The sequence below is a fragment of the Polyodon spathula genome, chromosome 25 (assembly GCF_017654505.1).
Source record: "Polyodon spathula isolate WHYD16114869_AA chromosome 25, ASM1765450v1, whole genome shotgun sequence".
Taxonomy (NCBI): Eukaryota; Metazoa; Chordata; class Actinopteri; order Acipenseriformes; family Polyodontidae; genus Polyodon; species Polyodon spathula.
This window is the reverse complement of record NC_054558.1, coordinates 2,989,393-3,007,530: the sequence shown is the minus strand read 5'-3', so window position 1 is coordinate 3,007,530 and position 18,138 is coordinate 2,989,393. Positions and strand designations below refer to the sequence as shown.

At 44.9% G+C, this 18,138-nt stretch overlaps 1 protein-coding gene across 1 annotated transcript in view; it reads left to right on the top strand.

Annotated features, from left to right (window-relative positions):
- Positions 1-2,618, top strand: part of LOC121299869 (protein BTG2-like) — a 3,104-nt gene extending 486 nt beyond the window's left edge. Inside the window, exons 1-2 of the mRNA XM_041228041.1 lie at positions 1-14; positions 638-2,618. The exon at positions 1-14 is cut by the window's left edge and continues 486 nt beyond it. Of these exons, the coding sequence (XP_041083975.1) occupies positions 1-14; positions 638-1,002 (379 nt within the window). The 3' untranslated portion in view covers positions 1,003-2,618. The remainder of the gene's footprint in view (positions 15-637) is intronic.
- Positions 2,619-18,138: the final 15,520 nt, after the last annotated feature.

Here is an 18,138-nt window from a genome sequence, read left to right as displayed (position 1 = left end):
GGAGGCGCTGGCCGGTGAGAAAGAAGTCATTTTATTTCGTTAGGTCAGTAACTGCAAATCCGAGCGAAGCCCTTTGTTCCGCCAGGCTGCTGTTGCTCGTGGTAATGGCTGCTCTAGCCCTTCACTTCCGTAGTTGCATTGGAAATGCTTGTGCGTTTTTGATAGTCTCTTTTTTTTAAATTCAGTTTTAGTAACCGAGCAGTAGATTCGAGTCGTATTTGGCAGTTTACCTCTCGCTTCGAGCAACAAGTGGCTTCAATCGAGGGGGCGACAACACGACTGCAATCAGGCAGGCGAGGCTTGATTCCGAGGCCACTTCCCGGTGTGATGATGGTTCTGGGGTGTGGGGACATTAAAGCATATAATCATTTATTTTTTGAGCAGATGTGTCGTTGTCCGAGTGATTAAACCAGTAGAAAACCTACTGGCAGCTTTTTAAATGAATTGTAGCGCCAGTAAGAACTTCCCAAACAGACTGCTACCATTCGAGTAACACAAGGGCTGAACGCAGAAATCCTCCAGTCCTGTTGAGTTTAGGGTGAAATGCGTGGTTAGTTTTGTGCAGCCGCGGAATCTGCTGCTGGTAAAAATTCCTACTGGTAGTAACACTTTTCCCCTCTTATTTGCTTTGTTTTAGATCACTACAAACAGCACTGGTTCCCAGACAGACCCCAGAAGGGGTCGGGCTACCGCTGCATCAGGATTAACCACGAAATGGACCCCCTCATTGGCAAATCCGCCAGCCAGATCGGGCTGAGCAGCCAGCAGCTGTTCCACCTCCTGCCCAAGGAGCTGACCCTGTGGATCGACCCCTTCGAGGTGTCCTACCGCATCGGGGAAGACGGATCCACCTGCGTTCTCTACGAGACCGAGGCGCCAGCTGCCACCGCCACCAGCAGCAGCAACGGCAGCTCTTACAACCCCGTGTTGATGTGCAAACAGCAGTTCCTTATGGGCCGTAGGAGCCCTCCTAAAAACTACCTGATGACTGTGTCCAGTTAGGGCCAGGCCGGGTTGATTAGTTTAATCAGACAGGCAATTCGTGCACCAGAGAGGAGTGGGGGGGGAGGGGGTGAATCTATCGGTTTAACTTAGCAGCTACCTTTTTTCCTTTTGGTTTTTATTTTGTTTGAGACTTGAAAGAACTAGGGGATGGTCCTGTTTCATTATCTCTTCTGTTAATGCAGCTTATTTCTAACGTGTTTGTGGGTTTGCTAAACACAACAAAGGATATAGAACCAGCGCATACACACGTCGGCGATGGAGAATGATTAGGAGATGGGGTGGGGGGGCCGTTCCATTTAACGAAGCTGCCGAAATGTAACTGCTTGAACTTTCTTCCCTTTTTTTAAAAAGGGTTACTTCTGACAGTAGCCTGAACTCTTGCACTGCTGAGGCATTTGGTGTTTTTATTATTTTTGGCATGTTCTCAATTAAACGCTGAAACTAGCCTTCTGTATTATACAAAGTTCTTAACACTGCACAGTAAATGTTCCCTCCACGGGCTGGGAGGGATTACCTAGTGGCTCATGCCTGAAATGGAGAGTTTTCAGATTCCTTGGTTGAAACCTCTCTCTAGAAAGGTGCAATAAAATTAATAAGACGACATGCAGAACTCCAGCAACGCACGGGCTGTGGATTGGTAGTAGCTCGGGTCTTTATTTTTAATTGTAGAATCTGCAGTATCGCTTATGTGCTGTATCATCTTTCACACAGTACAGTTATGACGTAAACCAAAAAAAGTACAGTCCTTTAATTGAAGTGCAATTTATGATCCAAAGTTCTTTATATGTAACCTGGCCCCTAACTAACTAGTTTACAGAAGTTAAGTCAACATACAGCAGACTGGTTTTATATACCGGTTTGCCTTGCTGCCGAAATGACTTTCTTTTTAAACAATTCTTTTTTTTATTATTTAAGAGCTGTAAAGTATTGCTGCCAAGTAAGCCCCAGTTGTTGGAGTTTTTCTACGTGTCGCTGGTTGTCAAGACAAGGTTTTGTGCAATAGAACTTGATGACCCGCTCAGTCAATCCTCTGCACTATTTCTAGCACACAAAGCATCCCTTTTATTTCTTTCTGTGTTTTCAAAGGGTAGTATTAACAGCTTGCTATCCAGAGACAGTCTTTGGAAAATGTATGCTGTGAACATGAACCGTTTCAACGACTGTATTAAATGGCTGACATCCGAAGGTGGGAGGGGGAGGGGGTTAATTTTTACTCTTTGAAACAGGATTGGAGATGCGATTGTTGGACACACCTGGAATTCCCTGTTCTAAAGTGTGCATTGCCTGTTTGAATAAGCTGTGAGGTTTTTGTTTTTATTGTAAATGGATTTGCGCCAAACTGACACATTGTTTCCTATTGCTGGAGTATAATAATAATAATATTAATAATAGCAGTGATTTAGTATTTCATTCTTTCCAAATGGGCTGTTGAGCAGCCTAATCTGTTTACTGTTGTGAATTGTAAAGATTGTAAGCTAGATTAAACTGCCTCTGCCAATGTACATTTCTTGTTTTTGTTTATGGATTGTGTACATATATATTGATAGATGTACAGTTTTGTACTTTTTACGCATAAAAGTCCTTAAGATAATAAATGAATTTAAAAGAAACAACCCAAGACCCTTGCATGTTTCCTTTACTTCTGTTTTTGCATTAAATGCAGGTGCTGCACCAGCGCATGCTGTTGTGCAGATAAGGAGGGGGGGTGGGGGGGACTATATGGAATTTCTGTTGATAAACTGGGTGTAACTGCACACTGAATTCACAGTATGGGTGGGATCCTGTCAATATCATGACACGTAATGAGTCTTCAATTAACACTTTGTTTTGGATTTGCGATTTTTTTATTTTTTTTAAGCAAAAAACAGTTCTAATTCTAAACCAGCTGCTGCGCAGGGCTTCTCTTGAACTGTCTGATTTCAGTAAAGCGTTTCAGGGCTCCAGTCTTTGTACCAGGGTGCAGTAAGCAGGGGTTTCTTCAGCTTTTCTCTTGAACAGTGACTGGAGTGAAAGCTTGATAAACCTGCTCTGCAGTGTTCCAGTATCCTCTGTCTTGTTGAGTCTGTGTGTTTTGTCACGTATCCACTCCCCAGACATTGTTTCCCCCAAACAATGACCACTGCTTAGTGCTGCTTTCCAGTAAAGAGAACAATAATTGCCCCAAAAGACTTCTAAAATAAAAGCTGGGAAATAAGTTGTGGCATGGTCACGGGCTGACTTCCTCTCTCATATTGCACAGGGGGAACCCAGACTCCAATTACAGTGTTAAGCTGTCCTGACTGGAGAACCACTGAAACAAACTATCCAGGCAGGCGTTCGAACAGGACTGCCTCAAGACACCAAGAGACTGACAGCACGGCTTTGCAGGGAAGCGTTTGTCTTGGCTGTCTACAGTTAGTTTTACCGACTTGGTCGGCGTGTGATTTTGTTTAAGTGTGCTGTCTGATTGTTTTCCAGTGAGGGAGTGGAGAGTACAGACAGGGCTGGAGTGAACACTAGACTGGGTGCAGGATCACCTTGGGCAGTAGGTTCAAGGTGGCCAGTCTGCAAGGTGTTTGAATTACGGTGCATGACCGCTCCTCCGATTCTTCATGGGTGTGTGGGTGGAAAACCAGCAAATCCTGTGCTCCAGAGAGCCTTAGAGTCGAGGCTTTTTAAAATACTTGGACCGTGGTTAACCCCCTGCCACACTCCCTTCCACGTTGAGATCCTGCCTTTTAAACACTGTGATCACGCCCTTTCTGCACGTTTCAATACCACCCTGATGTAAAAGGTCTGTAGAGAGTGTTTCAGTGCGGACAGCATGGAAGCGAAAAACTGGGCTTTCTGTGAACGGCCGCTATCCCTGTAGTGGTTACAGCAGCACGGATCTGCCAGTCTTTATGAATGCAAGATAAGTCATGTTTAAAGGAAGGGGTGTGGAGAAGAAACCATGTGAAGTGACTCATACCTACCCCAGGTGAACATGTGTGGAGGGGACAGGGTTAATCCTCTTGTGTGTTGAAACTCATTCAGTCTGTCCATGTCTCAACCCTGCCCTGAGGGGAGGGTTAGTCAGAGCAGCTCAGCTGTATTTGTTAAACTCAGTAACATCCCAGCGGCTACAGTCCTGAGAGGCGCTTCTCGTTTTTTGTTAGAAGTCTGACTCTGTGGTTTGTGATGGCTGTTACAGTCAGGTGTTGACCATTGGTGCAGCTGATAGCAAGATTAACCCTTTAACCTCCCTGTCTCTCTTCACCTGTCCAGTGCTGCTAGTTTGAAGGTCTATAAATCACGAACGATCTGAAAATAAGATTTGTTGTTGGTTTCACAGATTTTCAAATGCAAATCTTCTAAGTTGGTTTTGCGTTCTCGTACCTAATTGCTTACGGTGAGAGAGGTCCTCTTCACCCGGGTGGGGTGCAAACAGTCAGCAGTGGTATAACGCTGACGGAGGAGTTGAAATGTTTGACTACCTGCTGGCCAGTCTGGGATGGGCGGACTCCTGTGTTATTTCCTAAGCGCTGCTGGGAACGACACTGGGGTACATCCTGCAGGAACAACACAGACTGAACAATGGAGCAGAGAGGTACTGCAAAGCAAACCCTGCACTGTGTGTGTGTGATTATATTGAAGAGCAGACTGCTGGGAGGAGAAACACAGCTTGACATAATCAACCATGTGTTTTGTTGTTTCTTACTCTCCTTGGAGTTTCCTAGCTTGCTTTCCCCGTGTTTCCCTGGAATCTGTCTTGTGCCCCGTATTTCCAGTCTAGTTCGTACCTCCAGCTTTTTCAGATTGTGAATGTGACCTGTGCTGTTGTTGGCACGTGGTTCTGCTTCAATCATTTTCAGATACGCTTGATGAATACAATGCGGCAATAGTGATGTGCAGGGGCTGGTTTTAAATATATTTCCTTGAAAGGATGTTTGCATGTTTACAAGTTTGTTTCTAGGAAAGCGTGTGACTCTTCTGAACTTGGTTTGTAGGGTTGAATTTCTGTCCTAGCGGCCGGGGAACGGAACACACACGACTGCAGAGTGTTACCCCCAAACACCAGCCGACTTTTATCAGATCTGTGAGGATTTCAAGGGAACACTGATTAGGGAAACATCTTATTAGCAGCACATATAAACAAAAATATTACACCATCTATGTAATTTTGGACAGCACTGATGTATTTTTATATGTGGGCAAACATCCCTAAAATTAATGAGCAAGCAAAGATCAGTTATAGTGCTGCTAATGCTATCCAGCAGTGAAAGGTTCATGTCTGCTTTAGATGCCTGGCACAGCATCAGAGCAAGGTGGCCGTTGACACAGAGGGGAACTTGAAGATACCACAGACAGAGATTAAGGGGTTAATCATTGATTGCCCCCCCCCCCTCTCGCTCTCTCTCTCCTCTGGCACAGCATTACTCTGAACTAGGCCTCGGCACACAACTATCATTCGATCTTGTTGAAAGAGAGCTTCATCGCTGGCTGCTCGTGACTTTTCCACAGCTCGGAGGTTTTGCAGGCGTGTCCGTGTCCCAGAGCTCAGGTCCAGGTACTTGTTATCAGCGAGGGTGCTGTGGACTGTAGGGTCTGTCACCTCAGTTTAGAAGCAGCAGCACGCTGTTTATCAAGACTCACGTTAAACAGGTCCAGGCGTTTGAAACAATAGCAGGTTGTCAAGGAACCGGTTTTCCTGAGCTGTGAAAACAGATATAGCAGTGAAAAGCACGAGGGCCCCTTTTAAGGGAACAGCTTTGTTTTCTGTCACGGTGTTGAAAGTGTGTTGCAATGTGTTGTTATTAGCTGCAGGGAAGTTAATGATTCATAATGAGTTCAATAAGGCTTGGTAACCTTTCTGCTTTACATTGCCTCTACATTGTCTAGCCAGGTAACTTATTCAGGTAATAAAACATCACAGACGCCTTGCATTTCTCTGATAGCACGGACAGGGTGGTTCTCATTGGGAAACTCATTTAACTCAAGATAAAAAAAAACACAAACCCTAAAGTAGAATATCAAACAATTGTTTCCTGTGCAGTTTTCCCATGATCTTGCTGTAGATTCAGCATCGTCTACCCTGCTGTGTTTATTACTATCCTTCAACTCGCTGTGCTTTACAATGCTTGCCTATGCTTTGCTGTGCTCTCACTGTGCTGTATGACACTGTGCTTTACAATATAGGAGGCTTTTAGAAAGAACTGCAGTGAATTATAGGGGCAGACAGCTTAGCTTTGATCCGTACAAGTTATTTTATACAAGGTGAGCCTGATGTCTTCACTCCTTAGATTATTCTGTGAAATCACACACAGTAAATGAACTGTGTCCTCGGAGACTGAGCTGAGGAGCCACGAACCGTGGTCCAGGCAGGTCTTTAACACTGGGCTCCACAGAATGTGGGCTGGAATGAAAGATCCACAGGAGAACCTCCCACTGCTAGCCCTGCTCCAGCACAGCCCTCTTTCCACTTCACCAGTGTGACACTAAGGTGTGTCAGTTCATCACGCCGTGGATGTGACACCAGTGGGATTGATACAGAATTAAAGGACGGGAGCATTTCGATTCCCATGCTCTTTAGATCGTTATAATAGACCTCGTTTAACTGCTGTTTGTAAATTGCTCTGCACATGGTGCTGTTATTGCTGACGTTGTCTGTTTTGTCACTTTCTCACTGCAACCATATGGGTGCTGCTGAGCTGCTGTTCATTGCCAGTGTCGTCTCACACTGTACAGAATGCAGCAGTGAGTACACCCCCCCCAAGCCTTCACGCAGTTGGTGTGAGAACATTCTGCACAACTGGTTTCCTAGGGAACCCTGGGAGTAACACCCAGCCCCCCCACCCCCACACGCACACTCACTTCCTCACTTGGAAATGTAATGTACCCCCCCCCCCCCCCCCCCCTTCACACAGACACATCTCCCCCAGGATCGGCCTGTACAAGCCGTCCCAGTTAAGAAGGCGTCCCGACCGCGCGTGATCAAAACATTGCAGAGCTGCTCTGCGGGCTCTTTTCAACCCGGCCTGTACAAAAGAGTCCCGTTTCTGTTTTTTCAAGGGAGAAGACTAAGGTGTTTTCATAAGTCACACACACACACACACACCCCCCCCCCCCCCCCCCCCCGCCTCTCTACTACCCTACCCCCCCCAGCCATCTGTACAGAGCCATCTGTACAGAGCACCACTCAATCTCGCTATCTGACATCCCCCCACCCCCTCACCCCTGCGGGAACCAACCCAGACAGAGCTGGAGGAACTCGGGTGCGCTCCCTCATTGAAAACAAACCTAATCCAAGCAAGCCAAGAATGGGCGTTCTCTCAGACCTTCAAGCAAGATTTTTATCTTGCGTCATTCCTTTAGCACCAGTACGAATTCATATCACTGAATAGAAATCCTGTATAAATCTATAGTTGACATTTGCACAGTCAACACCGTGAACAAATAGACATGGTGATGCTTATTTTTTACAAGTATTCTTGATTGTTTTTTATATTGTTTCAATATGTGTTGAAATGCTACAACTGCAGAGAAAACCTTCTGGTGGAATCAGTTTTCAAGCCTTCTTTTTGATCCCTGCTCCTACTACTAACCCCTGTCTGTACAGCTGCGACGCGCCCTGCCCTATGCCGTGGTAGAGGCGGGGGTAGTTTGGTGCAAACACATGCTGCATCGGCACATCACAGGAAAGGCATGGTGCAAATTCACAGCGTTAGTCTTCATGGGAAGGGTCTGCCGTGTAAGGCAGAGACAGAGAGACGCGTCGAGGGGCTGGCTGATTAAAAAAAACTGTTCAGCCGAGTTGTGTTTGTATTGGTAGACAGACACATCACAGGCAGATTGCTATATAATGTTTGTGCTGTTTTTCAGAACTGAAATATAGAAATAAAGATTTTTTTTTCACTCTGTAAGGTAAAACTCGACTTCACATAGCCTCAAATATCACCCCCACCACCCTAATGAAAATACCCCATACCAGGGGAGAGGAGGGGGGTACGGGGGGGGATTAAATAGAATTGGGGGTATTCAATGGATTTGTAACAAGGTGTAGCGGGGGGGAGGAGGGGGCGCTGCTTGATTAGGATGAGGGTTCTCAAGTTTCTAGCCCCCCCCCCACTCCCCCAGGGGAGACAGAAGGGCCTTGACTGCTATATCTGCACCACTCATCGCTTTTGCTCCCAAATTCTCCATTTAAAAGGGCAACGGCAGGGTCACGGGATTTTAAAAGGGCAACAGTACAGCACTTTAGCTGGTGGGGTCACTTCTTCCCATATCCTCTCCTGCGTGTTCTTCTGATTACAGCGCCGCGCCCGACTCACATTCAGTGAGCAACAGCTAGCTCTGCCATTTCTTTGCTTTGGCTCCAGAAGGCATTTCAATGCAGCCAGTTTAAAGCTAACTGCAAACAAAGAACAAAGTGATCAGTTAGAATTCCTCTTCCTGCAGTCGATTTACAACAAATAAACTAATGCCCAAGTCAAGCACTCAGCCTCACGACCATAACTGTTTACTGTCTTACAGCTTCGTGAATCACGGTCAAGAATTATTCACAGTCTAACCACGCTGTAGCATGGGGCATGGCATTAAACCGCTGTTGTGAGTCCATTCTTTTTTTTTTTCGTTTGGCTGCTGTTTCAGCCGTGCAGTCAGTATGGTTTCAGAAAATAATGATTTGTTTTATGGCCGTTTTATTTTCTTTGAACTAAACTTAATCCAGCCTGGCTCTTATGAGTACAAAAAAAAAAAAGGTTTGTTGGAAACTTTGGGAATAATGGCTGACCTTTGGCCCCTGCAGCTGGCACCAACCCCACAACTTTGTTTATGCCTTTTGCTTGCTGCTGATTGGTTCCCTGCAGTATCCAGGCAGGATTGTGCTTGACTGCGATTCTTCATGCACAGTTCTCAAAGTTCAGGACACCAGAGCCCACTTGAAACCTATTAAAACAATAACACAAGCGTGATTCATGAGGAGGGGCACACACACACACACACACACACACACACACACACACACACACACACACACACAGACACACAGGCTGGTCCCTGGAGCCTTCAACACCGGGCCAATAGGAAATCCTCCTTACCTGGCAGAGGAAAAGGAGGCTGGAGGCTCCAGTCTTACCTCACTGAGCGCAGCTGTTACACTGGGGCTACATCTTATTTGATCTCTAAGCTTCGTTAATACGTAGTTTTCCTCCCCTGCTCAGTAAGGTGATAAGTCCAGTGGTTAGATATGGGGTTCATTTTCTCATGAAAGCCTCATACGCATTTGTCTTTAGCTGTTTTGTTTGTGAGATCGTTTTGCACACTGTATGTTTCACTGGTGTATAAATTCCTGAAAGCAGAGTGTGAAGTGATCATGAACAGAGCTGAGACTGTGCTGTGAAGGGTTATTTGATGACCAGTGGAACCTCTCCCAGCTTCACTAGTAGTGGGATGTATGGATATTTTGCAGTATTACACGACACAGTGCAGGCTGGGTAAACAAACATCACAGTGGATCCATACACCACGCTCTCCTCTGAGTTTATCTAGTATTTTATCTGTATTTAGTTATCTCTGAAATAAATAAAGATCTTCAAATGTTGCAGAATTGGTAATCGAAAGGATCCCCTGTGTTATTGATTGATTGATCGATTGATTGCTGATGGACTAACTAAAACATAAAAAGTCTGTGGCTAATTCATTTATATACAACAGAATATAGAAATACAGATAGTCTCGTCCATTACCATACTTTACAATACATAAATATGACTATATATTTCTGTACTATTATCACAGGAACATTATATTTCTAAGTGAAATCATTCATTTCAGCTACAATTAACAATTAACAACAGCCCTCTGTTTGTTTGCGTATGTGAGTGTTTATTTAAAGCCGGCATTTCAAAGGGATGGTATATCATTGGGAGTTTAATGCGCCACAGAGACGCTGAAGTGAGCGTTTATATTATTGTGGACAAAACAAATAAGTGAGTGGGGCTGCTGCGATACCATTGGCTGCTTGGGCTTGAGAGGCGAGAGTCGTGACTTTGAGACAAAGGGGACGGGGGCGGAGGGACGGGGGGGTCTGACACCCACATACTTCCTGTGCAACAAATGGCATTGCTGTCTGTTGCTCTCCCTTTCTCTCTCTGCTGTATCCAGGCAGACTGGTAGCGCAGCTGCAGGCTGTTATTAGAGTCTGGCTCTGGGCGTGGGATATACTGTACGCTGTAAACATGAAACTGTGTGGGTTTGTGTGTGGAGGAGTCTCAAAGGGATTCACTCTAAATAGTCATTTAGTGCTAAAAGATTCTCTAAGCTTTTTACTTTGGCATGTTTTCTTTAGCAAGTAGAACACACAGCCTATAATATTCCCAAACCAGACTGAAACACAGATAAAAAATAAACTCAAAACATTTCATTTAGGGGCTCGGAAGAGGTCTGAAGTCGTTTGGAAGTCGTTTCAGAAATTGTAATTTTGCTAAGGATGATTTGAAGTGAATAGTTTTGAGAAAGAGGCTCTCAGGGTATTTAGTTCAGCCCTCACTTTTAGGGTTGTGTGTAACCTTGACAAGTAAATCTGCAGTGGCTGGGATCAGCGGCAGGACCTCACACACTGTGCTGGGAGAAGGTCTCTTCAGTAACATTTTAACAAAGGCTTTGGGCTTCCCTCTCAAAGAACTTCAAATCCTCATTAGCACATTTTGTTTCAGGCAGAAAAAATAAAGTTCCCAAACAAAGTCACAGAACCAGAAATAAATCATTCAGACACGACTTTAGCAGGTTTAAACTAGAACAGGTCTTTCTACTTTGAGAATTGCACATTGCAGAGTTAAAAATCTTCCAATAACATCTTGTACCTCTAAAAGCAGCTGTGCTCATGTTTACCTTGACGCTGAACTGTAATGCTGAGTGGAGTTGATTTAGTTTTCTGTTTGCACTCGCTAATCTTTTCTTTTTTTTTTATCAGTCACTTGCAATACTTGCAAAAGTGACTTCTAAAAGAATCATACCACAGCCTGTAAACCCATTCAAAGACTTTGCAGAATCTGTCCAAGAAGTCTTGCAAAACAAAAATCATGATTAAAAAAAATTAAACTGTTTACCATACGTGTAGCCCCCTCCTGCCCTACTCAGGCCTCCCCTCTCCCCTCTACCCTCTCTCCTCTCCCCTCTACCATCTCCTCCAGCCCACCCCAGCCCCCACAGTGTTCTCATTGTTTCTTTTCATTGTCGTGCCGCTGCTGATGGGACTAAAAACATGAGCAGCTGCCTCAAGGCAGGATTACCTTCCCCACACAGAGCTGGGGACTTGGGCTATTAAAGCATGAAATACCTTCATGGTTCCAATTTCTTTAAAAGCCCCCCTCTCTTCTCACCCCTAACCACCAGCCCTTAGAAGACCTGCAACAAAACAAGAGCCCCCCCAACCCAGAAAAAACCCCAGAAAGCAGCTGTTTCCACTACAGATAATACTTGAGATTCAGCACAGTGCAGCAAACCACACACTGCCTAACACCTCTCACAAAAGAGATGGCAGGAAACATGCCTGTTTTATGCAACAGGTTATCACCCCACTGCCACACGCTGGCTTGAGCACTCTGCACATGTCGGCTTTCACCATGCACTTTCTTAAAGGTCTGTGTACATTATTGGTCTCTCTGTGTTACTAATTTTTATGAACAGAACATACAGTACCTCAGTGGACTTTAAACTGTAAGAGGGAGCCACAAGGCTGGAGAAAGAAAGAGAGAAAGAAAGAAAGAAAGAAAGAAAGAAAGAAAGAAAGAAAGAAAGAAAGAAAGAGAAGTCACGGTCGCCACGAAGTTAAAGCTAGTAACTAACCTGAGGACACAGCCCTTTCAGTACACTGAGAAAGGCGCTAGCTGAAACATTCGTGTACCGCATTTAGTTTTATACAGCTTTACCACACAATTGTGACGCAGTGTTTTCAAGTTAAGAATAATGGCGTTGACTGAAGGGCTGCTGGTCGCATTGTTTCTGGGCTGGCTCTGTGACTCTGCAGGGAGTGCCGGTCTACATTGTTAGCTGATACCAGCGAGTCTCCACACCCACAGATTACAGCTCAGCCTTGAGAAGGCAGGGTGTGGACTGAACCAGGGCCACAGGCACAGCAAACACTGTGAGCGACCGGACACATGGCTGACCTTTGTGTGTCAGTATTGATTCTGTTAGTAAACTGGTTTACTGACGGGCATGGGGACGCTGAAAGTTACAGGAATGTTTAACCCAGCTAGCCAAGTCGCAGTATTTTGAGTACATTCACACTGAACGAGACTGGCTGGAGGAGTTGCTGTCCCATCTGTACTTCATCAGAGCTTTGAGCTGAAACAGCAGAAAGCAGGCAAGATATCAATCTGTAGAGAACTCAGAGGAACGCTTGAAGACCCATGAGCTGTGCCCTTACTGCTGCAGCAACCAGCCTGGAGCGAGGAGCTCAGCTTTACATATAGGTGCTTATCAACTCGGACAGAGCCAGGCCTTGTTTGGACTAAATCTACCCCCCTGCCCCCTGACCCTGCCTCCTGACCCCTGACCCCTGACCCCTGCCTCTGTCCAGAGACCTGTTTAACTGATGTGTGTGGAGCTGTAGTCCAGCGCACTCTGAAAGAGTGCAGATTGATCCAGACATTAGTTTACACTGGAGCTGTTTCATATTTCAATCTCAGAAACAAAACAAAGCACCGACACACAGCTGAGCAGGCAAAGGCAGGCACATGCTGGTTTCTTTGGTTATTTCTTTCTTTCTGTTTGCACAACAGCTAGCAGTGTGTAGGGAGGGCCTGTTTTAAGAGGGATTCCTTGTGCTTTTCAGTCTGGAGCACCAGTCTAACATGTTTATGTTCTAGACACTGTGTAGCTTAGATGCTTTTAGGAAAAACAGCAAATATTTAAACAGTAATGCTGGGTACCTAGTAGCTGTTTAAAATACAGGCGGAAAGCTTTAGATTATTATTATTATTATTATTATTATTATTATTATTATTATTATTATTATTATTATTATTATTATTAGTAGTAGTAGTATCTCTATTAGAACATTATGAATCTTATTGTTATTATAAAGATGAATTTGCTCTGTTTTTTCTACACCTCTCTGCACTTCCCAATGCTTCAGCAGCTTTCACTGTGCTTTATCTTTCACTAGGGGAAACTACAGCAAGTGAAATGATTCGCAAGGCTTGCGACAGGCTTTATTGGGAACTGGATTTCTTTTACTGTGTGTGAGTCTGAAACGTGTCACGATTTCAGCGTGTTTACATCATGGAAATGCAACCCGAACTCATCACAAAGTTGCGCAAATAAATACAGGAAAAAGGTGTCACCCAATTTTCCATTGTGTGTTGACGTTAATCTCATTTGAAATAAGAGCTCTGTGTGGGTTTTTTTTGGAAGTCGTGACCGTGTATGAAGGTATCAGTTTTCTATAAGACACAATCTCACAGTGTGTTTGCATCGAGAACAATCACAGGACTCCAGGGAGACATCTTTTCCTGTTTGAAAAGGGACACCAAGATACAATGAACGAATACTAGACAGGCTCCAGGAAGTCAAACAGAATATTAACTATTAAACAAACAATCTGGAAGGTTGTGTTTCTGAATAAAGGGCTCTGCTGTTAACTTGCTCAGAACACGGCTACAGTTTTGTGCTTGAATACAAAAGGAGAAACCAAAACAATTTAACAAATGTAATGTTTCCGAGCGGGGCCAAAAAATGAAGGCTGCAGAGTGGGACAGTCCCAGTTTTCCAGGCTGTCTGGTAACCCTGTGTTTGGGACATGCTGGGACATGCAGAGTTTGAAACAATAGCACAACAGTTAAGAACTGGCTTTGTGATAAAGATCACACAGCAGAACAATGAACAAGTGGAGCAAACAGACGCTCCTCGGGTAACCCTACTCTAACGCAGGCTTGGCTTTGTAAAGCTGTGTAACCCTGACTCCAGCGTGAGCAGAGGAGAAAGGGCAGTGCAGTGCGTGCCTCAAACTGCACTCTAATCCAGAGAAAGGACTGTTCTGTATAAACAAGTCCTGCCACTCCAGCGCATGACGATAAAGGAAGTGTTTCAAGGAAAGCCGCCCCAAACTGCAAATCTCTTGATCACTCCCCCACTTCCTTCTGTTTTTTTCTTGTGAAAAAATGATGCGCAGAATGCAATAGTTCCGCTCAGCCAATCGGAGCTGTGTTGCTGGGGGAGAACGGCGTGCCATGTGATTCTCTGAGCTGTTGATGATGGGGGGGGGGGGGGGGGCATTGTGAGGAGACGAGAAGAGTTAACTGCTTGTTACCCAAACTTGGCAACAACCAGAATAGAACCACAACTGGCCAAGCAGATCACTAAGTGTGGGAAAGACTGGACTCCCCTTTAAGGTGCTATTGGTTACCTTTGATCCCAATGGGCATTTTATAGTCATGGTTTTCTTGGCAGGTAATAAAGTGATCTGCTATAATGTGAATGGGTTTGGCTGATGGCTGCTTTTAGGGCTGGTGTTTGATACGATCCCAACAGGCTGCTTTTGCTTCTTCGTGACAATCTGTCTGCACAAGTATATTAAAGCCTCAGATTGATCACACCCTGTGGGCCATTCTCGAGCTGCAAACTCTCTGTTTGAAATTCAAGTTAGATTGGACTTCCGAGATGAACCTCCAATCTTTCCCACCCCTGTTTTACATGCCAATGGAAGGAGGAGAGGGGGGGTGGGGGGTGTTGGTAGTGCTGAGGATCTGGCAGGCAGTGCAGCTTAGTGGTCAAAGTCCTGGACTGGGAGACACAGGCTTAGCGATTGAAGCTGAGGGACAGGACGCTAAGTAATGTGGAGGAGCTGAGGGTCTGGGAGGTAGTGTGGTTAGTGGTTTGGCTGGGAGGCTCTGTGGTTGAGAGGTGCTCTTAGAGCAGGGCTTCCCAATCCCAGTCCTGGGGACCCCCTGTGGCTGCTGGTTCATTCCAGCTCAGCTCTCAGTTACTGAACTAGACCATTAACTGAACTGAATTTGCTTAATTAGACCCTTTTAATTGTTCTCAGCTCTTTAAAAAATTGCAGCGTTCAAGTTACTTATAAAATGTTACAGCTCACTTCACCTCTGCAACTGTTTAAGAGCTGAAAACAAGTAAAGGGTCTAATTAGGCAAATGATCAGTTTAAGGGTTTAATTAAGTAATTAAGAGTACAGCTGGGATGAAAACCAGCAGCCACACAGCCCTGTCTTAGGCCCTTGCTGTTTGTATTAAGGAAACTATTAATTTAGACAAGAATAATAAAAAAAAAACAAATACAAAACTTTATATAATTATAGAACCACTGCTTTGACGAATTCCCCATCAAATACAATCTCCCGTATTAATAACGCGTAGAAACACAATCCGTTATCACAATAATAAAAGTCATCATAGAGGCTAAAGTTTCTTTAAAAAAAGAAAAATCATTTCAAAAGAAGTGTTTAAACAAGATAGGGACTGGGGGTTATAAACTCATAGACAGAGTTTGTGAGGTTCTTTGCTTTGTAGCTACATTTTTAACCCTCCAGCACAATTAACGAACACACACACGCACACGCACACGCACACGCACACACGTCTGTTTGTTTTAGCAGCTGGAGACTTCTTTCAGAGCAAATGCCTGTAAAAAATGAAAGAAGTTTTTAGCTGGAGAGAAATGTAAGGAACATTACGAGTCCATTCAGTTGAACGATCAAATGGAGGATTCTTAACGAGCTTTGCTCGGTACAGGAGCAGCGACACACACTCCGCAGAGAGTCGAAACCTGCCAAGCAAGCCGCTGGCGTTTAAATATGCTTTGCAGGGAATTTGTGTTTTGTTTGTTTTGTTGATGTTCCCATGCACAATTGCTATGACATAGTTCCAATGCAATCCCTGGCTATACATTGTCACAAAATAATCTTGTTAAAAAGTGGCAGTGTTTCCTATCTGTAACAGAGAGTCATCAGGTAGGAGACTGCATACCATAAACAAACGAGAACGCCGGCGACAGCATGAGATAAGAGGGTCTATTTTAATGATCTAAACAGCAGCGGATCTCAATACCGCCGAGCTGATGTACCCTTTATATTAACGGTGCTGGGGGTTTTCCCTCAGGGGATTACTTCCTCGCTTATTAACACGACTGCAATGCAAACCTAGCGTTCCATTGCTGGGTACGACAATGGGTGCCAACGGGTTCACTGAGTTATGCCCCGTGGTGCAAATACACGACGGCAAATCACAGCATTGCAAGCTGCGCTCCAGCTGAAACAGGACTGCCTCTCCCAGGCGTTCTGCACTGATAAGAGCTGCGTGATAGCAGGAGGGTACCGCTGCACTCGCTGCATGGGTTACTCTCGTTTCTTTGATTTGCATGTATTTGAAGAGGAGCAGTTCTCCTGCCTGGGATATGGAGCCACGGTATTAAGGGGTCTCAGTGGGTTGAAAGGTTTCTTGATGGGTTGGTGTGTCGCAGTGTTGACTGTCACGTTGACTCGCTCTCTCCAGTGCAGCTCACAGCTGAGTGTTCGCCGCTCAGCCGCAGGGTAAGCTAACAGGTGTCAAAACAACAGCCCTAGTGTGCTGCTACTGAGCTCCACACCTGGGTCAACAACCGCAGAGAAACCGGAGCTGCTGAAAAACACACTAAAACCTGTCTGTGTCTCTCTTAGAAGCGCCTGTAAAGAAATCCCTTTTAAAATAGAATTCCAAATACAGTGTAAAGGCAATAAGTAACACTCTAAAGGGTGGAGGGGGCTGGTTTAAGTAACACTATATTCATAGTTTGACTGGACATTGTAATAATTGTAATCGTGAACACTATGAAAACAGTACGGTATTGAGTAATCTTGAATCCATGATATACCGTAATGCACACTACATGCTTACACTGTGCAGATTATTTCCTTAGATACATTAAATTTATCAAATATGTAGATAGCGGTTATTTGCGTGGTCTCTGAACCGGTGCTTTGTCCTGCAGTCATGTGGCTGCTCTGCCCCTTCTCGGTGTGAGTCTGGTAAGGGTTAACCAGGAGACCCTTGAACAGCAGCCTGCCGGTGTTCAGTTCAACTCCTTGCTGGACGTCACTGCCATCTGGTGGCTGGATAGTGTAAAAGCCCCTAAATACGTTTTTTTGTTCGAGGTTCTACAACACGTCAGGTTTTTTAAAACATGTTTAAAGTTAGCTTTCCAAAATGCTAACAGACAGTCGATCATGTTTTGTTAATAGTAACATGCTGGGTGTTTCATAAACAAGGTGCCCTATGAAGATACCCACTGAAGCATGTGTGCAGTAGACCTGGCTCACGGTACATCATGGTAGCTGATAATCCTCCCGGAGTAGTGGGTAATAACACCCCCTCCCTCTCTCTCTCTCTCTCTCTCTCCCCCAACGGGACACATTCCTGACTCAGCTGTCACTGTGAGGACTTTAACACCGCGCTCCCAGTGACGCCGCTCACATTCTGCGGGATTCCTTCAATGTGACACCGACACTGCAGTGCGGGCACCTCGTTTAAACGGGTCTGTTTATTTTCAACCTCAATTATACAGAGGTTATGCTAAGATTATACAATGCCCTAGTTACACCCCATCTAGAATACCGTGTGCAGATGTGATCACCTCTCTGCAAAAAAATACAGCCTGAGACAGCATGGGGCTCAACCTGGCTATATACCCCGATATTCGTTACAATGCTTACCTACGTTTTACCATGCTTTATTAATAACATTGTGCTAAGCTTCAATAAGGTATGCATCAATCATCAGCTTCCACGGAGCGCTCTAGATAAAATACACAGCCTAATTTGGACCACCTCGATTCGCCGGCCACTCTGTCCTAGGATTTGAATCGATGCAATACTGATTTCTAATCAAAGACTGCACAAGGGATTTGCACTCAGCACAGACTCGGTCATGGGTGTGATGCTTGATCGCTCAAGTGTGTCAAACAGGCAAGGGTTCAACACACATATAACTAGAGCTGCTAGGCTTGAAGTGCTCTCTGGTGACTCTGATTGAAACGTGCAGTTGCTGTGGCTGCTTCGTGCTTTGCAATTAGCTTGTTGTTATGCGGTTCTGTTCTAAAGTTCAGATCGGTGTGCACACGCAGGAAAATTGGCGAGGTTCATCCAAGTGCAAAGCGCTTCAGCGCTCCTGTTTCATAATG